Source organism: Hippocampus bargibanti, linkage group LG15, assembly GCF_051943395.1.
Source record: "Hippocampus bargibanti isolate YZ-2025 linkage group LG15, ASM5194339v1, whole genome shotgun sequence".
Lineage (NCBI taxonomy): Eukaryota > Metazoa > Chordata > Actinopteri > Syngnathiformes > Syngnathidae > Hippocampus > Hippocampus bargibanti.
The window spans coordinates 7,891,575-7,915,093 of record NC_142748.1 but is presented as its reverse complement, the minus strand read 5'-3'; the positions used below and the strand labels follow the sequence as shown (position 1 = coordinate 7,915,093).

The window sequence follows — 23,519 nt, the reverse complement described above, 5'->3', positions numbered from 1 at the left end:
CCACCTCGGGCCTCGAAGTCACCAAGTGGAAGGAGGAAGGAGGAACACTCATCCCGAGTTGGAGGACTTTTCTATTTTAAACAAATAGTCCATCTTAGAAGACATCCGGCAATAAGACGATGCGTGAATGTGTGTTTGGATGCCATGCGCACAGCTGGCTCTGCCTGGTGGGCGCCTTGTCGGAGCCCTCCGGTTCCTTTCCCAGAACCGTAATGAAGTGCGGCTGTCAGCCTCCGCAGATGCCTTTCCATAAGGACCCTTAGCTCATTGTCCTCAATCACGCTGAAAGTTTCTTCTTCTGCGTCAGGAGGAACGTTTTAGACTGAACCCTACCGTGGACACCAGTACCTTAGTTTAAAATGAACCGTGTGACCCGATAAGTCTTTTATCAGTACCAAAACCTTGATCTAGGATTTGACCATTGTACCAGGACAAGAACCTGATGTCTGAACTTGTCCCTCTCAAGGCTAAAGAACTCAAAAAAGTGACTAGAACTGTCACTTGGGATGTTATTCTTGAGTTAAAATCCCCTGTGTCATGGCATCATGGTCCTAGTACATGCTAGAAAATGACCACTCTTCTTTACAACTCCTGCCATGGCAGTCTTGCTCAAGAGTACAATGTCCGACATGAGGTTTCCTTGCGCCGTGGAACTCAGTCATCCAGTCAGGGACCCTTCACGAGGCATCAGGCCGGCTGTCGCGCCGATGCGGCCAAATGGAGGCTGACAGGCCGCTTACATGGAGGCTAACCATCTGGAGTAAATGTGACAGTGGGGATCTGGGGGTGGTTGGGTGGGGAGGGGGCGACTATGTCTGCTCAATCAGGAGGAAGGGCAGGAGAGCTCGATGACATGGAGGACCAAGGGGAGAAAAAGAAGAGGAAGTCCAGAGGATATCTCTCGTGACGGAGGCATCGGAGTCCATTTTTCAAACCCGGTTCTCTTACATTGGAGGCCAAAGGTCATCTTAGATGGGAATAGTAGCCAGGTGAATCGATTGGCTAGATGGATGGATGGTTGGAAGGAAATTAGCTAGCGAGCTTGCATAAACGTTAGCGAGTAAGCGAGCCATGGATACTATTGCTAGATTGACAGAACAACAGATATATAGTTAAAGAAATAGTTTGGGCGCCATAATCTTAGTTATACAAGGCTTCATTCACACAACAACAATAACGTTCGGCCCTCCATTTTGTTTAAAATGCTCTACCGATGATTGAATTCGTGATGAGGAAAATAACAATTAGAAACACCCGCCACCCCTCATCGCGGTTGAATTAAGAGTGACGTCCGGTATTAAGATGCCATCACTCACTGGTGTAACCTTTTAGTTCAACTTGGCTGCAAGGTAAAGAGCACATTTGGAAGTGTAGGTGGTCGCAGGGAAAAAAGTGGGTGCCAGGGTGGGGTAGGGTAGGGTGGCTGTTTTATTGTAGTGCCTGAGGGCGACGCTCCTAGTCAATATAAATGTGCACGCTCGCTCCTGCTGTGCTCCCATTTGAGTACGGGGACGGACGAGAGGCAGACAGACAGCACCGGGATAATAACTGCGTTCCTCGACTCCTAAAGACCCACACTTGTATTGCAGGTATGATCCATATACTTGTTTTATTGTTGATATACATATATTATTTTATTTAAAGGCGGTCATGCAAGGATCAAGGTAAGCGTCATTAACTTTTGTTCTGCAAATTTAACTGAATCACCAATTTCCAATATATTAGTTATGGCCGTATGCTTATTTAATAATGTTATTTTTTGTATTTTATTTATTTTTTCAATATTCTTGCATGGACGAAGAAAAGTGGTTGCGAACGAGGAACGCTTTGCACTTGTGTGTGTGTGTCCGTTTGCGTCTTTTCAAAGGAAAACTTCAAGAAATGATAATCAAATAATAATTTCATTGATTATTATTGTTTTCCACTTTTTGTACTGAAACAAATTATGTAGAGAACTTTTGTGTTATTTGATGCCAATGATGTGTTTCATCTTATGAATTGAATTAAACTGTGATGAATGTGTGCATCATGAATTGGTAAATTGGGATTGATGGGTGGATGGGATAAATATACAAAAATATGTATTCATTTATATAGATGAAATACACACAGTATAATTGAAGATGTATTTAAAATGTTATTTTAACACGTATGATTCAAAAAATGGAACCAAATAGTATTTTAAATTATTGACAATTAACTTACATGTTTTTGTCATATTAATAATAGTTCCTATTTTACTAATTATAAAATTAGACATGCACTTGAGGGGATAAAAATGAGAAATTTCAACTGTCAAAACTCATCCTTAATCATTATTTTTACTTCTCTCCACTAGGATTTGTGTGATCTTAGAGGAAGACGAATCACGGTCCTCGAAATCATTTTAAAAAAGGTAATTCAATCAATGAACACATGGATCAATATGTACATTGACGCCCCCCCGCCCAACCTCCCATCAATGCCGGCCCATTTGATGTCACTTTTGAGTTCGCTGATGCATGCCAAAGTGGTTCTAGTGTGATTACACTGTCCGTAATTGTAACAATAGATGTTCAAGTGATTCAGCTTGTTGGATCATCTGCTTTAAAAGCCCAAAACAAGACCGCAGGGTTTGGATATGGGATAGGGGGGCCGGCAGGGGGTCCTGAAAGTGCACAGTCAAATACGAGTGATGCACATATATTGGCCAGAAGAGGAGGAAACTATACTGTAAAAAAATATATTGATTTTTTTTTTTGGTAACAGCAGCTGCTCGGCTCCATTATGAGTTTAATCGGGAGGAGGGTGGCAGGGGACCCCCGAGGCAGACACGGCAGTCGATGAACTAGTCAACGGGCCCCGACAGAGCAACGAAAGTCAATGGCATCTACTGGCAGAGATGACAAAAGTACTCACATGGTGTAGTAAAGTACAAGCATGGTCAAATAAGTTACAATAATAATAATTAAAAATAATGCTTGCATTAAAAGTGGAAGCTTTGATTCAACTGAAATAAGTTCTTAAAAAAATAACAAAGTCCAGATGGTTGCATCTGTCCACTCCAGGAAGGCCAAATTCCATCCTCAGACACTCACAAAACGTTCCTTCAATTTGGTTTCAATGACTCTCAATTTGAAAGCAAAAATAATAAAATTAAATAATTTACTCTTTTATGTTTGAATGACCCGAGGATATTGAAGAAATAAAACCCTTCCAGCTGAATGTGTTTTAAACTGAGGCTCCTCGCATCCTCATTTACCGCGGGGCCCTCCCTAAAGTGGAACAAGGTAATAGTTTCTTTTATTGTTCATGATGAGAGTTGCGTGGTATTTTTTCCCCTTCTTTCCATTAAATATAAATAACATTTGATGTTTAAATTCTCAACTCACAAAATGAGGCCTAGTTCAGGAGATCTATTGAACTTATGCACCGTGTCTTGACCCAGATCCCAGTCCGACCACTAATTATGCCCCCCGGGAATGACGCCAGGCCCTCATTAGTACCCAGCCTCCATCCTTCGGTGCCACCATCTTCTCTTTTTTTTTTTTGCCCAGCGCTACCCGCAACCCGAACTTGGACTCATTCTGCCTGCTAGTTCGCCTTCAAGGTTTCTGGTCGTAAACACTAGAGGCCATTCCTAACCCTGCACAGGTGCACAGACCCCCTCCCCCCTGTCATGTCATATTTGCCCCCGAGCCCTTACGCTCACCCCAGCCTGGTATTCTGGTGGAACAAATGAGGAATGGCAGGTACAGTGAGAATCTCAAGTTTGGTTAGTGGTGAGTTGACCTTTACCTAAGGTAAACAGCACATCTCGGAGTACCTGGACAGTGTCTTTGTTGATATGAAAGGTCAAATGTCACATTAAAAAAAATATTGTATCTGTTCACAGGCTCCATCCGGACGTCTGCAACCACGCTGAAATCAGATGGACATAACCCAAATGAGCACCAAAACTTCTAAGCGACCAAACAGGTCTGGTAAATGAGTCGAACCTGAACAGGAACGGGCAGAAATATCAGGACCAATCATGTCCAAGGACGACACTTGCAAAGTGACGTCTGCCAGCAAACACAAAGAGCGCAAGCCCAAGAAGCCTCACTACATCCCTCGTCCGTGGGGAAAGCCCTACAACTACAAATGCTTCCAGTGTCCCTTCACCTGCATGGAGAAGTCCCACCTGTACAATCACATGAAGTACAGCCTGTGCAAGAACTCCCTGTCCCTGCTCATCGAGTCCGACTGGCCCTACAAAAAGGGCAACAACGTCCCGCACCCGTTCCAGCAGGGCCTGCGTGGGGCCTGCAAAGAGGCCCAAGATCAGAGGGCAACGCGAACTGAGGAGGTGCGGGAGAGAAGTGTGGAGGATGAAGCGGAAGATCGGGAAAACCGGGGACAGGGAGAAGAGGGAGAGGAAGTGCAGACTTTGGTCAAAGAGCCGTTTGAAAAACAGGACACCTCAGAATGCAAAGCAGATTCCGAGTTATTTATGGCCGACATGCTCTCCCTGGAAGACCAGCTCCTGCAAGCACGCTCTGTGGAAGTGGAGGCCCAGTTGAAACACAACAAGACCCTATCCAAAAACTGTATCACAGCACCCAGGTTGCTCTCAGACCAGTGGCGCCTCCTTACCGCCAGCAAGGCCAAATCCGAAGGCGGTCAGGCCCGAATAAACAACTCCATCCCGTGTTATCCTCCCCCGCCAAACCTGGTGGACTACCAGGACCCCGCCGGGCTCAATCTTTCGGTTCTCGGGGTGGGCTACCCCATTGTTCCGAGTCTTTTCTCCTACATGAACTCGACGCTGCCAGCCGCTCAAAGCCATGCACAGCTCGCCCAGCTCCCGTTCCTGGCTTCGGCCGCTCAGTTGATTCATCCAGCCTCCGGCAGTCATGCAGACAGAACTCTCATCCCCCCGCGGCTCTACTACCCGTTCCTGTGTGAGCATAACTTCGGACTGGCCTCCAGTCAGAGCAACGTAAATAAAGCACACAAAACATCCGCAAACACTGCCGATACGTTTTCTTTATCTGGTCTTCAGCCAAAAGTTAACCTGTGGAAAGTGCCTGCCTTGAGGCCTGGGGCCACAACGGTTTCCCCTGTCGGCCGGACGTCACCTCAAGCGAGCTCCTCTGACAGGCTGGGGGATAAAGTCCAGGCTTCACCCAAGGAAGGTCAAACTAATTGGGGCCTCAAGAGGCCGGGTGGAGCCCTACTGAACCACGAAGCTCCCCTGGAAAAGAAACCGACGTCGGGCTTCGCTTTGGAGTTTCTGAAGAACATCCAGACAAGTTCTCCGCTCAATATGGCATCAGACAAACAAAGGTAAGTCAAATGACTGAAATGATACCCAAAGAAAACCGGATAAATTTAAAAAATGACTCTTTTGATCTTGGCTTGATTAGTAAGGCGAACATTTCTCTGCATTTCAGTTCACAGAATTTGCACCCCAAAACTAGGTCATCGGAATTGTACACTGATCATCTTACGAGTCCAAATCCTGAGGCATCATCTCTACGTGCTTCTACCAGAGGACACAGTAGCCAAGACCTTATGACCACACGCCTCACCGGGGACAGTGCCTCGGAATCCGTGGCTGCTCTCCTCAATGACCTCTCAAAGGCCTTACAGGAGTATCAGGAAGCAGAGCGCAACATCTCCCACCTGGAGAAGGAGGACCTCCCCGTCCAGCACCACCTTTGGGAGCACCTGAGCAAAATCCGAAATGAGCTCTCGCATATCCATCAAGCTCTGGAAAGAACAGCTCGCCAAAGCGACGGTCCTTTGGACCTTTCATTCAAGAGAGTCCCCGCCGACTCGAAGGAACTCAGCCTGAAGGACAACACCGCAGTGTCGGATGGGAAGGAAGAAGAGCAGGAGGACAGGGAGGAAGAGGAAAGAAAAGCTATGAGGGGCTCGCTGGATACTCATAAGCAGTCATTGGACATGCTGATCAAGTTGAGTAAAGACAGAGCGTCAGTAGTGAGCCCGCAAGTTCTGAGTCAGGGAGCCTTGGCCATCAGGCACAGCACCGCCGAGGCCTTGTGGCCGAGCCGAACCACCAAGTGTGAAGCCGACTCGAGCGTGCTGCTCTGCCCTGACGGCAGACCCGTAATGTTTGCAGATAGGGCGCCTTCTGTACAAGTAGCCAAAAGACCCTCGTCCATACAGCGACTGGAAGGGCAGTGCCCCCAGAGCCCTTTAATGGCCACAGACACTTAATCCCAGTCATTCAAATCATAATTTGCCAATCTCACAAGCACTCAAACACACACAAACATTGTATCTTCACTTTTGTTGGCATGTATTACTACAACATAAAAAAAAATTCACAAGGACGTTCAGCAATATTTATTTAACATGCGCACAAAATGCAAATTAATAATATGAATGTAACAATGCCAATAAAAAAGAGGTGATTTATAGCTCCACAAAAGCTGTAGAATAATAAACTCCGGTCGTGTTCTTTTACTACAACCGCCATTATCAAAAGATGGAACAAAATTGTTTTATGCGTTCCCTTACTTCAATAATTAATGCGGCACTTCCTGTCTTTTGACAATTCCCCCCCGCCATTCACGATGTCATCTTTCTTTTGACGTTAATGTCCAGGTGAGCGTCTTTTCGAACTGGATAAAAACTTTTATTTCAGTATTTTAATACACTAATATGCCATATAATTTATGGAGTGGTACGCCGTATCCCTCAAATTGACCAGAGGACATTGTTTTCTGCTATTTTCGTCAGGTGTATTATGTTTTGTGCTGGGGGGGTTCTCTCGTTGTTCATGACGGAGGGTGCAAAAGTCGGACACGACCGGTTAAAAGAATACGAACAGAAATTCCGTCCATTTATTTTGCTCTCAATTGTTAATCGGAATGATATTAAGCCTACAAGATAGTAGTTTGTGTGCATTTTATACTTATTTTGTGTTTTATAAATATTGTGGCAGAGGTTCACTGAAAATATTGTATGGTCCACTCATTTCTTGGAATAAAACAAAATAAAAGAAATCAAATAAAATGTCTATTCAATGTGGGAAGTGTTGAATAGCACTGTATTAATCTCAGAGTAATGACAAATAGATCGTGATTAATTTAATGTGGCCCACCTATAAATAATAAACCTCCCCCACAAAAAAAAATGAAAAAAAAAACATTGAAAAAACGTGCTAATTAAAACACTTCATGTGCAATTTTGTGTTAACATGGAATTTATAAATTTACTGTCAAACTTTTGTCAGTTATGCCTAAATAAATGAAGGTCCTCCACACAATTTGTCATAAATTCTTAGTGTTGCAACATGCCAGCTGATTGTGCCAAAGAAATATTTTTGTATTCAATGCAGTTTTGCCGTAACCATAAAAACAGCTTATGCAACTCTCTGTGTGATTAACACGGATAGAAAAATCTTTGGTGCTGTTTGCTGCAATTTTTCTAATGTTCAATGTGTGCCTTGCTGTGCAACGATGACTCGATTGAAGTGTCCAAGTTAAGGTCTATCAAAATTCTCCTCTATGAAACCAGACAGACCCTTAAAGTCAAGCGGGTCCTCAAGCTAAATCACTGGGTCACCTGAATCCACTCCTGCAAAGGTCAATGAGCCCCGAGTTCAACATTGACAGGAGAAAAGAGGAGAACGCAGGACATCCAACAAGAAGCGGCGCTGCGTCCTGTGGCCTCTTCATCACCAAGTGAAAGGTCAGCCGTCATATCAACGAAACCCGAGTCTGGCCTTAAAATAAGTATTAACAGAGCTTTACTCTTTCCCCAACACTCTGCAATGTTACAACATTATTCCATAATGGATTAAATACATTTTTGGTTTAAAATTTCCAGACAAAATCTAAATACACAAACCTTTCCTCCTTTCAACGGGGATTTGTCTCCTTCCGGTGGAGACGCCCCCGCTATTACATTCTCAATGCTTTTTAACGTTGGCTCCCTTTTCCATTTTTCGCCTCATTTTGGGGTACTTTAGAGAGCAACATAGACCATTATGGTGTGGGAACGAATTATCTTTCCTTTTAGAGCACGAGCTGTTGGATGACTTATGTTTATTTGTTTAATTATCTGTCCACTCATTTAATAATCAAATCCAGGAAGGTCCCGTCAACTTGCTATTCAAAAAGTGCCATGTCAATGTAACGTTTTTGCCAATTTTCAAAGTTTATCTTCCCTATTGTATTGCTTCGCAGCTCCAATGACAGCACGCGAGCACTTGACCTGACTAAGAGGCTCATTTTCCCACCGCGCTAACCACCTGAAAAAAAGGATTACGGAATTTATTTAACAGCATAAAAGGAGAAGAGAAAATCACTTTTGTGTTATTGGGATTTTTATTGCTACTGGTTTACTACAATTGAGTTATTTCCCATTAGTATGAAAGAACTGAGGAGCAACTAGGTATAACAACGGCGTCCAATGTTGATAAAGGGGATCGTGAAGGGAGTGTAAACTCATGGCGAATTAAAACGTCATTTGTTTGGACTTGTCGACTGACTGCATGCTTGTCCACTTGAAGCCAGATTACTTGCTGTTTATTAAACAATATTTTTTATGAAAGTGAAGTAATGTTTGATCGTCCTCCAGGTGGTGCCACAATCCTTTGAGCCGGCCGCCGAGGAACGTGGTCATCAATCTGAGTTCCTGTGAGTAACAAAACACTATCTGATGATTTCCACAAATCACAAATTCGAAGAGAAAAAACTGCTTCATAGTTTTACCCGCCAAAGTGAAGCCTGATTGGTGGAGGTTTCGGGGGCCAGTTTGGATTTGAAGACGAGGAGTTGCTTTCTTCGTCATCAATTTGTTCGTTGTCATGACATTGTGGACTGGTCCATCGTAAAGTCCACGAGGTACACTTTGATTCTCAGCTACCTGAGGAAAAAAATGATAAGTCACATATTTGTTTGCCTGTTTAATAAATTACAAAATAACTAATGATGTTTTGTGACCTTGCTTCACTTCCAGAGTCGGGTTACCTTGCTGCGAGCTCTGATCCTGCGGTATGCTTGATCAGGGAACGTTTTCCTTGGAATGAAGCGTGTGGAACCTTGCGTTACGGTGAGTTTTCCATCCTCCAGAACAACTCGACCACCTGCGATCACCACCGAGGGGACGCCTCGAAACTCCAAACCCTCAAAGATGTTTCGTTCAATTGTCTGCCGGAAGCAGAATGTAGTTGGCTTTTTGGCTGAACGAAACTAGACGAGACTTTTGATGAGACGAAATTTGTTACCAAGTTGTGTGTTTTAGCAGAGACAGTTTTGGTGTCTTTTGGGTTCCAAACAACAATGTCAGCATCTGATCCAACAGCGATTCGTCCTGTTTGTAAATATAGAACAAGACATTAACAGATTTTTCTTTTTGTTTTGTTTTTTACAGGTAAAACTTGATGACAGAGGCGTTACCTTTGCGAGGGTAAAGGTTGAAGAGTTTTGCAGCATTTGTACTTGTCAGGGCTACAAACTCATTTTCATCAATCATACCCAGACACTACAACAAATGTATTGACAATTTTATTAACAACATTTTTGCTCCAAACAGACAAAAGAAGAAAAAAAAACAAGTTGGACCAAGTATCACGTACCACGATTCTGTCCCACACCACAGACATCCTCTCCTCAATTCCATTGGTTCCCTCTGGGATGAGAGTAAAGTCATCTTTACCCACGGCCTTCTGTGCCGTGCAGAAGCTAGCTTGAGCACTTGAAGTCACCTGTAGGTCACCGCTACAAAAAAGCATACATTTCACTAATCACGACAAGATATGTGTGTGGTCATCCAAACAACACTAACCACGCCAGGAGAGAGCTTAGATAGCGTGGAGTTGAAGGATCGGGATTGAGGGGTGGACTCATAACAAGGGCCGCCGCTGTAGCCCAGTCTTTGGACCAGTACTGGGAGCCGTCCACTGCTAAACTGGCCGTGATTGGCTCCCCGTAGACCACGATCCCTGCCCAAAGATACACGGGATTAATTCACCAGAAGAAACAAGTGGTCCAAAAAGGCTTCATATTCTATTCTCAATTTAGGTCTGTCTACATTTCCCCTCCTTGTTTTACAGCCTGCTTTTGGTCAAATACAAGTCTTAGTGTCTTTTTTTTGTTTGTTTTTGTACAACAGCTTTTACGAATCCTGTAAAATCTTGTTAGTGCAAAATTGGAAGGAGGAAACATGGGTAACCTTTCTTCCTGGCCTTGGAGATCACATCAGCAGCAGATTTGCTCATCACCTTCGTCACATAAAGTGGACAGTTTGCTCGTTTTGCAATCGTAACGGCTCGATGGACTGCCTCGGCCTGCGCCTGTAAACAGAATGTGATGACGCCTCAGTTTTCTTTCGAGATCTTTTATTTGACTCGAAGAATGAACTGAACCTCTTCTGGGTGAGAAAAGACATGTCCTTCCGGTCCGGTGATACCAAGACTGAGCACCGTCTTTTGCCTCTGAAATATAACACAACCCTTTTTCGATACCCCCTGGAATAGATATCAGAAAGCTAATTGAAATTTACCTGAGCGATGATATCACCATTCTCAGCATGGACCAAGGCGACTGCTCCCAAATCCCTCAGGACACTAAAAGCCTCATAAAGCTGTGAGTAAACAACCAAAAGGACGCAGCGTTAGTCCAACGGGCACCACTGAGTTACATCAGTATTGTATTTATAACAATGGCACATGTTACAATTAATAAAAAAAGGGTTGGGGGGTGTTCTACCTGTGAATCGGTACTCTGATATGTGTCTTTGTAGGTCATAAAAAACAGGAATGAGTTTACACCTGCAAGGCAAATATTCTCATCAACCTGAAATGATCATTTAGCAATCTCGCCACGCCCTCAGCACAACCTCTATCTTTGACAAGAATCTCCAGCTCCTCGCCAACTCCATCATGCCAGCGTGTGACATCCACGTGGAAGGAAAAGTCACAGCAGGCTGTTTGGCAGGCCACATCCATCCATTCCTCAAACGCCAACAGCAAACTCGTCCCCGGCTCGGCCAGCACGTGATCAACTGTTAAGAGAAACGCGAGTGGAGGTGCTGCCAACATTTGGGGAAACGTGCGAATGACGTAGGCCTTTGCTGACTGATCATGGTGGTTCCACCGGCCAGAGCCGCTCGGGTCCCCTGATAGAAATCGTCGGAGGGGTTCAGGCCTTTCTGGGAGGCACGCAGGTTGGTGTTGGCGTCGATGCCTCCAGGGATGACCAAGTGACCTCGGGCGTCCACTGTCCTAACACCTGCAGGCACCATCAAATTCTCCCCAATTTGTCTGTGCAGGGAAAATGAGCGCACATCACCTGGACATGTCGTGCCTGCAGTTGACATGCTGGAGGAGCGCGATACAGTAATAGCCCCGATTCTTGACCGGCAGCTATCAAGACGACCGTGAACTAGTGACTGGGTACTCTTTCATTTCAGCGACACCAAATTCAAATGAGAACATGCTAGTTTTAAGACACGACACAAGGACAAATCACTTTTTGATCGTTGAAATAAAAGTTAGATACTTGATCGTTCCATCCTCGATGTAAACATCTGCATGAAACGAATGGTCGTCATTCACGATCTTTCCTCCTTTTATGATCAGGCGATGGTCCTGGAAACAGACAATAAACATGTGCCGACAAATTGGAATACACACTCAATCGCATCTTCAAATGTTCCTGTAAACTGGAACACTCCCACACAACCCTCCAAATTCAAGTCATTCATATTTTGATTTCATTTAATATTTCCACTGATGTTGACATCAAATCATGTCCGCTTGTTTCGATGACTGTCAGAAAAGTGAAGTTGTTTTCATTCCGATATATTATCTTGCATTGTGAACAATTTTATCAACTCTTTTGAAGCCTTTCCTCGTACTTGGACACGTCCAGCGGAGAATGCTGTAATCAGGCCACCTCCCTTAGGTGGGTCTTCTGCGACACGAGACATTCGTCGTCGCGGCGTCTGCGGGCTGAACGACTCAAAGTTTAGCGTTTTGTTTTCAAAAGCTCCTTCCACGCTGCAAAACATTCCGCCGTATTTCATCCTAGGCCGAGGAGAGTCTGAGCCCAGCTTGGACAGCAGTGAAGCGCAGTCATCGTCCTGGGAGATTCTTCTTTCTGACATCTCACCACCACTAAGAAGAGATGCGACTGAAAAAGCGAGACGACGAGGCGACTGCTGAAAGGCAAGAAATGAGGTGAGTGGTGGGGACATTTGACCTAAAACCAACGCGAAGGGAGGAGGCAGAGCAGTCAAGGGGAAAAAGCCACTGATCGAGGCCATTTCACTCAACTGAGTTCATCTCTAAATACGCCATTGAGACACCATTGTGCCGAATCTCTATTGATTCGATTCCCGCAAATAATAGCACAGTAAGACACGTACAAAAAATCTAATAATTAAACATTTCCTGAACCTGAAATCACTACACTTACTGTACCTCACACGTTTCAGTAGATGACAGCACGCATGTCACATGACCTCACGAAGAAAACCAAAGTGTCTATAGACAAAGAGGTGACGTCATGTGACTTTGCGGCTCCACTGCACTCACATCAGCGCCCATACTGACGTTCTGAACTGGATTTCTATTCCTGTCAAATCCACTCCGTCCATACTATTCACGACAGCTTTTTAACAATACACTTTAGAGGGAAACAATACTGTTTTTTATTATTAAATATTAGATATTTCGAAGGAAAAAAAGGATTTCACGTGTGCTGTTCTCAGACGATTTATTTTGCACCTTTTAAAACAATGTCCACAACAGATTTCTGCAAATGGATAAAATAGTTCTTTTGACATCTGAGACAAAAGGCAGTAGAAACCTTCATCGCCTGCTGCAGAAATCAGCACACAGGTGTTGTGGGACATTGAGGTCAACTGGTCTCGGGGTGACTGAGTGTTCAGTTGCAGGACGCCCGATACTAAAAGGCAAAAGCCAGACCTACAGCTGAATGTTTTCACCCCTTCATTTGGTTTGAGTTGTCGACTGGCAGAGGAGTGTTTGGGCATAAACAGATATGTCAGCTTCCTCAGGTGTGGACCGATCGAGCAAAGGAGGATGTGGAAATGGACCACCCATCTCCAACATTCCCCGGACCAACGGCTGCGGTGTCTTCGCGCAAGACACCAAATGACGGCACCCTGAATCTCAGCCCTCGGGGGACCAAAGTTGCCATCGGCTGTGAAGACAAACCGCAAATCAAACAAGAAAAATCAAATGGAGCAAGCACCGGAAACGAATGTCCCCCATTCGAATGTCAACTTGGGTATTTGAACTCACCGGACGAGGTTAGGACCACAGAATGAAGGCCAATGAGAAGAATAAGAAGAGAAAGAGAAACTTCTCCTCCAATTCTTTTATTTGTCGCTTTTGAGCTTCGATTATTTGCTCCAACTCTTTGTTCCGCTATCATGGAGACATCGAAAGTTGTTGACTCGGCATCGCAAGGATCTGCCGAGCACCCTGTCGTTTCTTACCTGCTGCATGACTTGGAGCAGATCCATCCTCTCTTTAAGGATTTGAGCGTCTCGCTCCCTCAACTCACACATCACGGCTCGTTTCCATTGATCCATGGAGCTCCTCAGCTCCTCCCTCTGGTCGTCCGTCAGCACGTCGTTCACATGACCGCCGCTCACCTTTTCTCCGTCCATTCTGGACTCTTCCTGTTGTGTTAGTGCCTCGTACAGCATTGCCTCCAACTCCAGGATTCTCTGCGCGACAATGCTTGTCCGTCAACAATCCATCTGGGAGAATTGACTGTGGCTTACCTTGTGAGCCTGATCCATGGAACGCTTCCTGAAGTCCAGCTCTTCGTCCAGGTAGCCCTTTTGCTTGCAGAACAAATCCTACACACAGAAGCAAACAGACGTGGTTGATGTAAAGTCTCTTCGCTTCCTCTTGGCTGATGTCTCCTGTCTACCTTCTCGCTTTCAATGTCCAGCATCTTCTGCTGAAGTGCTGACTTGGTCACCTCAATGGATTCCAACCACTGACAAAGGGAATAATCATTAGCCTGGCGCTATCACCTGATCAGAAAGTGTGAGCGTGCACATTACCTTCTCAGCCAGGGTGAGTACGGTCCTGGCATGAATCACAACCACCTGCTCTTCATTGGTGAGATTCTGCATGAGAGCAGGCATGCGGAAGCTTCCATCAGTTTATACCCACAACCCGTAGCAAACTGATTTGTTGAGCAAAATGGATCCACACAGAGTGGCGAAGGGAATCAGCTCGTTGGATTCGAAATAAGTTTCAACATACACTTACGCCGTTATCGCCGAGGATGTCTAACTTCTTCATCAGATCACTGATCATGATGTCCTGGAGGAACAGACGAGCTGAGAGCAGCTCTCATGTGGAAAAAGCAAGTGTACTGGGATGCGTTGACGTACCGTCACTCCCTCCGCCTCGCAGTAGATCTGCAAATGACTGAGGCAGTCTGGGAAATGGACTTGTTGAAATTTCATCACCGGGGAGCGCCACTCTCTCTCCTGAACACAAATGAGGATCTGTCACATGTCGTCGAGTGTCAAGCTTATACTCCAGGGCTTACTTATCACCTCCAGCTCTAAAATCCGGAATTCAAGGAGCTCATTTTGGTCCCTGATGTCCTGGATGTCGTTTTTCAGAAGCATTTCTTCCGCTTCCATCTGCCTCACCTGAAAAAAAATGGAGGACATCATCTTCGGGTGCTTGCAGGGATTTTGTGAGTTTTTTTTTCCCTAGATCACCTTTTCTACCAACTGCTGGTTCCTCTGACACAACAACTGCTTCTCCTCCACCCACGCCACATCCTAGAAGATGATGGTCATCGTGAATAATCCTACTGGGACAAAGCAAAATGCAAGATCCCGCATAGCAGGACTGAGCACGCGAGCATACCAGTCCTTGTTGTTTCAACGCCGACTCCAGATCGGCAACTCTGGTTTGATATTGACTGAGTTCAGCCATTAGTTGTTCTCTGGTCTGAAAAGGAGGAGGAACCACTATTGACCCTTCTATGAAAAAGAAAATGGAACCTAGAAGTAAGCAAGAAAGGGTGACATCACCTTGATCTCCTTCTCCGCGTCGTAGTTGCCGCCGCTCGTCTCTGTTAGCAGAGCGTAAGCTCGCTGCAACGCTTGATACTCCTGCGTCAACTGGCAATATCGAAGCTCCGCCTCCTCACGAACACACACCTACGACACGACTGCCAGAATCAGTCCATCCTGAATAAGCCACTTCTAACGCAAAACATCGACTGAAACAGGAGACCAACACGTGGCTGAAGATGGACATCTGCTGATGTCAAAACATGTGAACGGGGGGGAAAAGGGGCCGCAATATACAAACGGTTACCTCTTCTGGTTCCGTGTCAGGAGTTTTGTCGGTGTGAAAAGACAAGGACGATCCATCAGAGTCCACGGAAACATCTTCATCGTAGCCATAAAACGTTTCTATGACCTTCAGACATGCATGGGCGAAAATCTCTTTATGCTATCTTATATGTGTATAACAAAATGAAATTGCAAACCAACAAGCAGAAAATGGACTTACCCTGCAGGACCTCATCGTTCGTTTCCTCCTGAGTGATTCTTGGCGTCTGTAACGGAATAATAAATCTCGTTCCTGTTGACACAAATAAAAAACAAAATAGAAGTCCTCGATGGCACCCGAGTTGGCAGCTGTCAGAAAGTGCTCTCACGAACCCTGATCCACTGGTGAAAAGGATGCTTTCATCCTCTCCTCTTTCATCTACAACTGCTTCATACAACAAAGAAGATGCAGAAAGTGCTGAAGATTGAATGACTGTCTTTTGTGTTGTGGCACATTATTTGTTAGTGAGTTTTTTTGATGTTGTTTTGACTCCAAGATGGCACCGCGGCAGTGGCTGCCTGTATTGCAGGTCCTGTATTTTGTTTTTCTACTTCTTTCTTTCCTTTCCTCTTACTTTGCTTTCATCACTTTGCTACTGTGAAATGTAAAATAAAGGCTAATCCAATCGAAATACCACAAGTCAGATTGTTTTGCATGTTTCAGAGTCTGCATCGTTGAGACGCAACACGCAAACGAAACTCACAATGACGTTTTTGACGTAACCTCCCGTTTCCAGAGCCTGAAAAACATTTGAAACTACTATCAACGTTCCTGGACATCAACAATGTGTTAATAATTGTGGTGATCTATATCAAGGAGTAGGAGGACCTTGGACAAGTCATCTATGATGTGCTGCTGCTCCAGAACTTGAAGCCGCAGAAATTCCATTTCACTATCCTCCTGGCTGTAACCATGGTAACCACCAGGGTTGCTGCGGTCCAGGTCATTGAGCGAACTTGGCCTTCTCTGTGGATAGCGACAAACACAACTTTCCGTGATCAGATGTAAGCTTTTTACGTTACAGGACGCTCAGTTACCATGGTTGCCATCTCCATGTTCTCCTGCGTGACGAAGCAGAGTTTGTTTTCAAGACGACACAGCATGAGTGACAGCTCCTCGTTCTTTCTACTCAGACGTTTGTTTTTGTCCAGAAGTGGAAGAAACTGACTTTCTGTTTCTCTCAGACGCTTCAGCTGCAAGTCACACCGAACGGGAAACACAACGCACAGTTTGTGAAAGATGCAGAACTACGTACGAGAAGATCAGGCTATGGTCCATGTCCACGGACGAAGGAAATTTTATTCTTTAAGTGGGAAACATTCCTGGCATCCGCATGGAATTGCTCTTTTTTTTTGCAGAATATATGTCGCCAATAAATTACCAGTTCATTGCGTTCTTCAGACAGCAAGGCGTTTCGATCCTCCAGCTTCCTGATGACGGCGCTGAGTTCGGCGATTTTCAGTTGAAACCTTCGCGTGTCTCGGTCCTCCTGGGACTTAAGGCACACATGCAGACAAATTCCCCTTCACATTTTGGAGGCCGAAAATTTTCCCCAATGATGACAGCACGGAAATGCGGGACAAGGATTGATTGGTGGAACGTGACGAAATGCACATGCTGAAGATGCGGGACTAAATGGTGATCTGGTGGGCACAAGCCAAGGTGGGCTTTCTGAATGAAGAGGATTGTTAGTGGTGGTGTTACCAACATTTCCAGGGTAGTTTAGCCCCACTCTTTGGGCATCCCTCAGGGCTGCGATTTGCTGTTCGGCAGCCTGAGTCTGCAGCTGAAGGCGATGTGCGTGGCCAGCCTGCAGCCCCAGTGCTTTATCCAAAACACTAACCGCTCTGTCCTTCAGTTTGATCTCGTCCATCTGGACATACAAACAAGTAGCGCTTCGTTGGGCACGCTCAATTTTCGATGCCAGCATTGTGGCAGAATTCGGAATATCCTAAAAGCAAGACGCAGCCCCGCCAGGCGTAGCCCTCTGATGGACACGACACATTCGATGCGGAAATCGGGCCTACCAGTCGACGGATTTCCCTTTCACATTCTCGCTTTGTTCTGCTCAGTTCCTCCTGGTGCTGGTGATGAGCGGATCGGAGCTCGGCTACTCTGGACTGGCAGGCCTTGTGGGCCACTGCCAGAGCTTCTTCTGCGCTCCTCTTTGCGCCGCGTTGCTCCTGAAGCTCTTGCTGGAGGCGAGATCGCTCCGTCTCCCAAGTCCTGCGTGTCTCCTCCACCTCCGCCAGCAAAGCGCTCCTCACCTGATGAACGGCAACAAGGCGCACTGGATTAGACTGCGGATGATTACGGTGAGGGTGGAGAATTTCAGATGGGCATCAGCTGGATCACCTTATCCATGGAACTGTCCCTCAGGGTGACGACCAAACCGTTGAGTCGTTGGATTTCCCCGTCTTTGATTTTGATCACTCTCATCAGCTCCATCTCATGCTGGCGTAGCAACGACTCCCTGGTGATGGCTAACTCTTTGTGCTTCTCTTCATGGAGTTTGCTTTTGAGTTCCGTCATGGCGACGGTGGCGCGGTGGTGCTCCTCCCGCAGTTCCTGGCTCCTCTCTCTCTCCAGACGGCTAACCTGACATCACAGACGCATCTCGTTTGAAATCGGGACGACGCGACATGTACATGTGCCGTCTTTGTTGAGGACTCCACCTTGCTCTTCTCATGCTGCAGTTCTAACTGGATGCCGAGCAATTTGGCTCTCAGCTCATCATCCGTGGTTTGCGCAGTGGCTTCTGCCGGATGACCTTTGGCCCGCCCTCCTGGAACTCGTTTGGACATCTCTTCCTGGAGTCTTGCGCGTTGTCAGTCAGATATTACATTTGTACCTGGAAACACGCAACATTATGCTGGAAGATTCAAGATCTTGAGCAAGAGGACGACTGTCCGGTGCATAACTTGGCTGCTGTGAATTAGAAATGTACCAAATGTGAGACAAATAAAGCTTATCACATCATCTGCATGAAGCTGCTCTGAGATGGACTCGGGCTCAACTTTCATTCTCCTCCTGCAGGTAGTTTTGTGCTTGTCATTACAATAACTTCATTTTGTTTTGTCTTTTTATGTTTTCAAAACTATTCTTGCATCTCGATCATACTGTAACAATAAAATATTTGATCCAACTGTTTCCATGGTAATTCCATGAATATGCTACAGATGTCATTACATTCAATTGCACATGTGCACAAACATTGTCTCGTGTCATTACTCCCCATACAGTGCACCCTGTTTATATGTGCGTGCGTGTTAGCTTCCTTCCGCCAAGGCGGTCAGAAGCGATTCGTACAAAGCTGCTGTGCATATGATTTGTCACCTACTGTACATCTGAGCCACGTTCCATCAGTACGTACAAATGAGCGTGTGCGTGCATGTAGCAGTTAGCTATCAGCTGTTTGGGAGTCGGCACTCTTCTGCGGCTGCTGTCATCTTTCCCTGCCTCCTCCTCGTCGTCATATTCCGTGTCCCAGCATCCTCAAATGTGACGTGTACCTCGACGTAATCGTCAAATGGCTCCCCCAAGTGGACATTCGCCGCCATGGTAGCATAGTAATTTTGCAACTTTTTTTCGTATTGTAGCGCATGTTTCTCATGACGGGCGTTTTAAGACAAATTTTCACGTAGTTTTCATCGAGAATCTGCAAAGAACTGGTGGGTTTGTGTTTATTTTTACTTGCAAACGTGCAGTTCAAAACTGCTGAAAATGCTGTTTGTAGCATTTAGTCACCGTGTGCATTCGTGTTTGTCAAAACATCGATTCCATGTTGTTTCAAATGCATGACTTAGTTGTACTGATTTGCCAAAAAGTAGGCTGTGAGCATTTTTAAAATAACGAATTACGTCAAAAGTTGTCAATTTGGGGTACCTGCTAAAATTATGTCACACCCATAGCGACGTGCAAGCGTTTTCACACCTGGAAAGTCGCGTTCCTTCACCCGAATGTGAATTGTTTGTTGTCTGAACAGGTCTCATCGTCAAGTAGTATAGCCAGGTTGAGCTCTTTGTTCTAGATATTTTTCCAGGCGATGGTATCACTCACTTGACTTAATGTGTTAATGAGTCTGCCAACTTATATTAGAAAGAAACTGGTTGTTAAATTAAAATCATTTCCGTGCAAGAAAGCATTACTGACTAAAAGAAGGATCGCACCTTGACAAAAAGAGTGTTACAGAAGGATGGCGGAGTCTCAACGTATCATGAAAGTGCTGCAATCGCTCTACAGGCAACGAATTGCAATGGCGGAAGATGCAATGAACACTCAACTGGGTGAGCCTGAAAATGACCACAGCAGCCAGACAAAAACAACATCCGTGATGCATATCCTTTGTCGTTTTCTAGAGTTCATGAAGGTGGTGAAAAACTTTGAGACCGTTAGGAAGCAATGGCAGCACACAGAGATGGAACTGAAGAAGTACAAGGAGCTCCTGGTTAATTCGGACCTGGCCAAAGCTGCCTTGGAGGTCAAACTCAAGCATGCCCGCAACCAGCTTGATGTGGAGATGAGGAAACGTTTCAAGATGGAAGGGGATTATCAGTACCTGGTGAGTTTGCAACACAGTCACCACAAACCATGTCCACCAGCTGTAATCTTTCACCCATCTTGTATTCGATGTGGACAGAAAAGGCAGATGCAGCTCATTTGTGACATCCTGACTCAGGACAGCAGATCCCGCGCTTGTTTGAACGAGGAGCAGAAATCTATTTTGGCCAAGTTTGATCACAAAGGTGCAAATAAAACTTTGAACCACAGCAGCAAACGGTAAAAGGCAGCAGAAAGGACCAGCGCCGTTTCCTCATGTATGGTTGTTGCCTGAAAACTGTCTGTGTTCCAGGTTGTCTGCCATCGACGAGTCGTCTTTCTTACTCTCGGACATAAGCTACGATCGGACGGATGACGACATGGTGAGGTCATTGTTCTCCAAAAGGGAATTGAAGGTTTGAGCTTTGTTTGCTTTCAGGTCCTGGACACGACTTTGCTGAAACCTTTGAGGTCACGGGCACGAGAGAGGAGGGTAAGCTAGCAGAGTTCGCGTCCGTTTTTTTTCCCCCTGTGTCTCACGTGTTATTTGCACTGATGTGAAGTCAGAATGGTGTATTTTTAAATGTTTTCCATATACATGTATAAGGCGCACCTTCAATGCATGACAAGTTTTACAAATATAATATAGAAATATATAAAAGTTTTCCAAATATAAAGCACACCACATTAGAAAGTGCTGCAGTAGATCAAAATGGCAGCAAAACAAAAATGTGAGCAAGTCTACGGGGCCTTTTCATCACCCTGTGTCATGAAGTAAAGATAATCATGGCTTGCAGTGACACAGTGAAAAAAAATTGTGTAACCAATCAAATAATTTTCTCACAAACTATGAAATAATTTCATGGGAATCACTGCAACTCACACGTGGACATTCTTGTGCTTCCAAAATGGATCATTTTGCTGTTTCTATAGCGTTCGTCAATGGCTGTAACGTGTTCTGCTGCGCTCGGAAACCCAGGGCAAAGTGAGAATGTTTCTACTGAGGTCCAGAAGCGGAAGACTGTGGATGAGGTGAGAAATTTGGTAACACATTCTGGGATGTCAGTCTTTACACTGACTGGGAAGCTTCAGACAGTCTTGTCAGAATCGGAATGTGAAGATTTTGCCTTGTTTTCATCTCAGGAGGTGGAGACCATCGTGCAGGGATTAATGATGACCCCCGAAACTGGGGTTCCTGTTCACAAGGTGGGGACAAACACCCAAGAGAGACCTGAAGAGCCCATGCAGGAATCTGATCTTCCTGACAGTGGCAGAGGTTGGTTGTCAGAAAGTGTCATGACCTTGGCTGTGGAAGGGTCAATTTCATCGTTGGTTGTCCTTATGTAGATCAAACGCCTGTGGGGTTTCTGAGTGATCCCAATGCAGCTCAATTGCAGATGGAAACATGTCCCAAGCATGATTTTGTGTCCAAGACGGTATGAGAGTCCTCTGGTTTCCTATTAACTCATTCACTGCCACACATGTGCAAATATGAGTCCCACTCTAATGACAGGGGTTTTGTCATTGTCACTTGAATTTTAGGACCCACGAAATATTGAGTTTTAGGAATACATAAATATTCAACATTCGAAATCCGGCCTCCTTGTGGAAAGGAGAAACTCGTTGCCATGGCCAGGGCTTTATCAGCACCCAAACAAGAACAAACAAAACCCGAACACATTCGGGAATGGCATTCTCTACGTCATATTTTCAATTCCCGACTAAATTCATGAATGGCGGTGAATGAGTATAAAAAAAATGTTGAATTTGCTCCACTTTCACAAAATGCCTCTCAACCTCCTCCACCAGGTGATCCGTCCTGAGATATGTTTGCCATGTGGCAAGAGGCTCCGCTTTGGCAAGATGGCACTCAAGTGCAGAAGCTGTCGCATTGTTTCTCATCCAGAGTGCAAACAGAAATGTAGCGAGACTTGTGCCCCCAGCCCCGCTGCGAGTGGAGTGCGCATGGTTGGAATTTTTGAGACGTTTTGCCGCCATTTGGGGAATGCCGGCAGCTGCGTTCATTTCTCTGTTCATCAGGTCCCGCTGCAGGGTTTTGGTTCCAGGAGCCATCCCAGTATTCCCGCGCTCGTCGTCGAGTGTGTGAAAGAGATTGAAAAAAGAGGCCTAAATGAGGTGAGCTTGGCTGTCTTATTCTATGTGATTGGGATGAGTCCAAACACTTTTGTTTCTGCTCTGCTTTCAGCGAGGCCTCTACAGAGTTCCTGGTAACGAGCGTCAGGTCAGGGAGTTGCGAGACCGCTTTATGGGTGTTAAAACGCAACTCCCATTGAGTGACGTTTTGGATATTCACGTGGTTTGCGGTGTCCTCAAAGACTTCCTGAGGAAGCTGAAAGAACCGCTGGTCACTTTCAAACTCCACCGCAACTTCATGGCCGCCGCAGGTACGTCTGCGGCCTCACCCTAGGCGCCGCGTCTTAACGTGTGACCCCCCCGTGTCTTCACAGAGATGACCAACGAACAAGAAAGTTCCGCCGCCATAGTTCGGGCCATCTCGGAGCTGCCTAAGCCCAACAGGGACACGCTGGCGTTCCTCATGCTTCATCTCCACAAGTAATTGTCTGTTTTATTGAGACTTTGTTTGTTTGTTTTTGTCCCACACACTGTTAAGAAGCCCTGTAAAGAATATGCATGCAGATTTTTGTTCAGAAACGCAAAAATTGTTCTTGTTTCAGGGTGATGCGGAGTCCTCATTGTCAGATGGGCCAGAATAATTTATCTCGGATTTTTGGACCCACCCTGGTAGGACATGGACTGTCGGAACCATCGCCGACAACAATCATGCGTGACACAACTATTCAGCCCAAAGTTAGCGACCTTTTGGCCCATTTGATGCGGCGTACACGCTTTGGCACACTAGATGTGTTGTTGAAGTATGTTCTCATTCTTGTCAGGTGATTAGTTGCTTCTTGTCAGTCCCTGAATACTACTGGAGGCACGTCCTCGGAATCCAGGGAGGCTCTTCTCATAAACGCAGCAACCGGGGTGAAAGAACGGGTATGCCAAATCATGTGACATTGCACCACATTGCATTCTAGAAGAAAAAATGACAGTGGTGGCAAGGTGAAATTATTTCTTGGTTTTCAGGTCCTTTCTTTGACCCGCTAACGTCGCCCGAGCTGAACCATCACGGCACTCCCAGCAAGACGTCCATGGAAAGTCACACTTGGAACGTAAAGTAAGATGAAAAACAATTTGATTGTATCAGGATGATTTTATTTCTAAAAGAAAAAAATGCTTCTTTCAGAATTGGGGCTGCCGAGGCAAACAGGAGGTTTTTTACGTCTCCCAGCTGAAACTTTCTTCAACCGCCTTTCATAGAAATTTAGTATCCTTTCAAACTGTTTTGTAAGAAATAAATAATAAATGAAATTTATTAAGCATGAAGCTGTTCTTTGTTTTTATATAAGCTGTTAATTATGTTGCTGATTTTAACGTGTGATCTATACCCCCCCCCCCCTGATCCTTTGTGTATTGTTGTGCCAATTTTCTTTTCTTTTCTGGAAGTTCTCTTATGATTGTTGGAATTCGCAAAATGCTTCTGCAATGTGTCCGGAGGTAAGGTCATTTTCCTTTAGGGCTGTAGAAGGCAAACCCCTTTTCCATCCCTCCTTGA

At 45.3% G+C, this 23,519-nt stretch overlaps 4 protein-coding genes and 1 long non-coding RNA gene across 18 annotated transcripts; 3 read left to right on the top strand and 2 right to left on the bottom strand.

Annotated features, from left to right (window-relative positions):
• Window positions 1-1,431: 1,431 nt before the first annotated feature.
• prr35 (proline rich 35) lies at window positions 1,432-8,840 on the top strand. Of its 3 annotated transcripts, none has more exons than XR_016117575.1 (7): window positions 1,432-1,589; window positions 2,339-2,395; window positions 3,875-5,307; window positions 5,415-6,594; window positions 7,514-7,683; window positions 8,575-8,633; window positions 8,703-8,840. XR_016117575.1 is itself a non-coding variant. In XM_089015631.1 (4 exons), exons 3-4 carry the CDS (start codon window positions 4,013-4,015, stop codon window positions 6,202-6,204), a joined length of 2,085 nt encoding a protein of 694 aa, XP_088871757.1. In that variant the 5' UTR covers window positions 1,432-1,589; window positions 2,339-2,395; window positions 3,875-4,012; the 3' UTR covers window positions 6,205-7,232. The 3 variants fall into 3 exon arrangements, 1 of the variants encoding a protein (XP_088871757.1); XR_016117574.1 differs by having other exon boundaries at window positions 7,510-7,683; XM_089015631.1 differs by lacking the exons at window positions 7,514-7,683; window positions 8,575-8,633; window positions 8,703-8,840 and having other exon boundaries at window positions 5,415-7,232.
• On the bottom strand, window positions 8,259-12,105 carry LOC148887496 (dihydropyrimidinase-related protein 2-like). The gene is made up of 15 exons (XM_089015642.1): window positions 11,857-12,105; window positions 11,499-11,587; window positions 11,076-11,260; window positions 10,837-11,001; window positions 10,707-10,768; window positions 10,501-10,581; window positions 10,364-10,432; window positions 10,171-10,291; window positions 9,784-9,940; window positions 9,575-9,716; window positions 9,396-9,480; window positions 9,224-9,309; window positions 8,967-9,146; window positions 8,709-8,862; window positions 8,259-8,631 (listed from the first exon to the last, which is right to left on the bottom strand). The coding sequence occupies exons 1-15, from the start codon at window positions 12,103-12,105 to the stop codon at window positions 8,540-8,542; spliced, it is 1,917 nt and encodes a 638-aa protein (XP_088871768.1). The 3' UTR covers window positions 8,259-8,539.
• LOC148887497 (uncharacterized) lies at window positions 9,846-10,896 on the top strand. Its single transcript, XR_016117577.1, has 4 exons — window positions 9,846-10,019; window positions 10,111-10,372; window positions 10,475-10,583; window positions 10,741-10,896. It is a non-coding gene; the product is annotated as an uncharacterized LOC148887497 (long non-coding RNA).
• Window positions 11,993-23,506, top strand: LOC148887494 (rac GTPase-activating protein 1). 10 transcript variants are annotated; one of them, XM_089015639.1, is made up of 17 exons: window positions 12,041-12,178; window positions 19,525-19,629; window positions 19,702-19,904; window positions 19,983-20,122; window positions 20,196-20,265; window positions 20,322-20,375; window positions 20,816-20,914; window positions 21,026-21,158; window positions 21,230-21,318; window positions 21,692-21,850; window positions 21,923-22,018; window positions 22,089-22,287; window positions 22,351-22,456; window positions 22,579-22,711; window positions 22,798-22,900; window positions 22,991-23,081; window positions 23,151-23,502. In XM_089015639.1, exons 2-17 carry the CDS (start codon window positions 19,539-19,541, stop codon window positions 23,197-23,199), a joined length of 1,815 nt encoding a protein of 604 aa, XP_088871765.1. In that variant the 5' UTR covers window positions 12,041-12,178; window positions 19,525-19,538; the 3' UTR covers window positions 23,200-23,502. The 10 variants fall into 10 exon arrangements, with proteins under 10 accessions (XP_088871759.1, XP_088871758.1, XP_088871765.1 ...); XM_089015638.1 differs by having other exon boundaries at window positions 12,043-12,178; window positions 19,586-19,629; XM_089015640.1 differs by lacking the exon at window positions 12,041-12,178 and adding an exon at window positions 18,903-19,014 and having other exon boundaries at window positions 19,535-19,629.
• Window positions 12,215-18,825, bottom strand: jakmip3 (Janus kinase and microtubule interacting protein 3). Of its 3 annotated transcripts, none has more exons than XM_089015627.1 (23): window positions 18,717-18,825; window positions 18,019-18,194; window positions 17,699-17,941; window positions 17,371-17,610; window positions 17,052-17,216; window positions 16,725-16,838; window positions 16,381-16,536; window positions 16,172-16,309; window positions 16,047-16,082; window positions 15,524-15,595; window positions 15,326-15,430; window positions 15,037-15,165; window positions 14,870-14,953; window positions 14,719-14,781; window positions 14,548-14,646; window positions 14,380-14,478; window positions 14,255-14,308; window positions 14,044-14,109; window positions 13,908-13,976; window positions 13,756-13,833; window positions 13,465-13,698; window positions 13,268-13,393; window positions 12,215-13,166 (listed from the first exon to the last, which is right to left on the bottom strand). In XM_089015627.1, the coding sequence occupies exons 2-22, from the start codon at window positions 18,145-18,147 to the stop codon at window positions 13,277-13,279; spliced, it is 2,490 nt and encodes an 829-aa protein (XP_088871753.1). In that variant the 5' UTR covers window positions 18,148-18,194; window positions 18,717-18,825; the 3' UTR covers window positions 12,215-13,166; window positions 13,268-13,276. The 3 variants fall into 3 exon arrangements, with proteins under 3 accessions (XP_088871753.1, XP_088871754.1, XP_088871755.1); XM_089015628.1 differs by having other exon boundaries at window positions 18,684-18,813; XM_089015629.1 differs by lacking the exons at window positions 17,052-17,216; window positions 18,717-18,825 and having other exon boundaries at window positions 12,216-13,166; window positions 18,019-18,152.
• Window positions 23,507-23,519: the final 13 nt, after the last annotated feature.

Bases quoted from the DNA above. Each gene is read 5' to 3' on its own strand.
- LOC148887494 (XM_089015633.1), top strand. From the start codon at position 12,126: ATGCGACTGAAAAAGCGAGACGACGAGGCGACTGCTGAAAGGCAAGAA. The intron at 19,630-19,701 runs GTGAGCCTGAAA...GTCGTTTTCTAG, and splicing joins TGCAATGAACACTCAACTGG to AGTTCATGAAGGTGGTGAAA. The intron at 20,376-20,815 runs GTAAGCTAGCAG...CTGTTTCTATAG, and splicing joins CACGGGCACGAGAGAGGAGG to CGTTCGTCAATGGCTGTAAC.
- jakmip3 (XM_089015627.1), bottom strand. From the start codon at position 18,147: ATGTCCAAACGAGTTCCAGGAGGGCGGGCCAAAGGTCATCCGGCAGAA. The intron at 17,217-17,370 runs GTAGGCCCGATT...TTGTATGTCCAG, and splicing joins AAAGGGAAATCCGTCGACTG to ATGGACGAGATCAAACTGAA. The intron at 13,834-13,907 runs GTAGACAGGAGA...TTCTGTGTGTAG, and splicing joins TGGACATTGAAAGCGAGAAG to GATTTGTTCTGCAAGCAAAA.
- prr35 (XM_089015631.1), top strand. From the start codon at position 4,013: ATGTCCAAGGACGACACTTGCAAAGTGACGTCTGCCAGCAAACACAAA. The intron at 5,308-5,414 runs GTAAGTCAAATG...TCTGCATTTCAG, and splicing joins ATGGCATCAGACAAACAAAG to TTCACAGAATTTGCACCCCA.
- LOC148887496 (XM_089015642.1), bottom strand. From the start codon at position 12,105: ATGTCAGAAAGAAGAATCTCCCAGGACGATGACTGCGCTTCACTGCTG. The intron at 11,588-11,856 runs GTACGAGGAAAG...GTCTGTTTCCAG, and splicing joins TCTCCGCTGGACGTGTCCAA to GACCATCGCCTGATCATAAA. The intron at 11,261-11,498 runs GTATCTAACTTT...TTCCCTGCACAG, and splicing joins ATCGAGGATGGAACGATCAA to ACAAATTGGGGAGAATTTGA.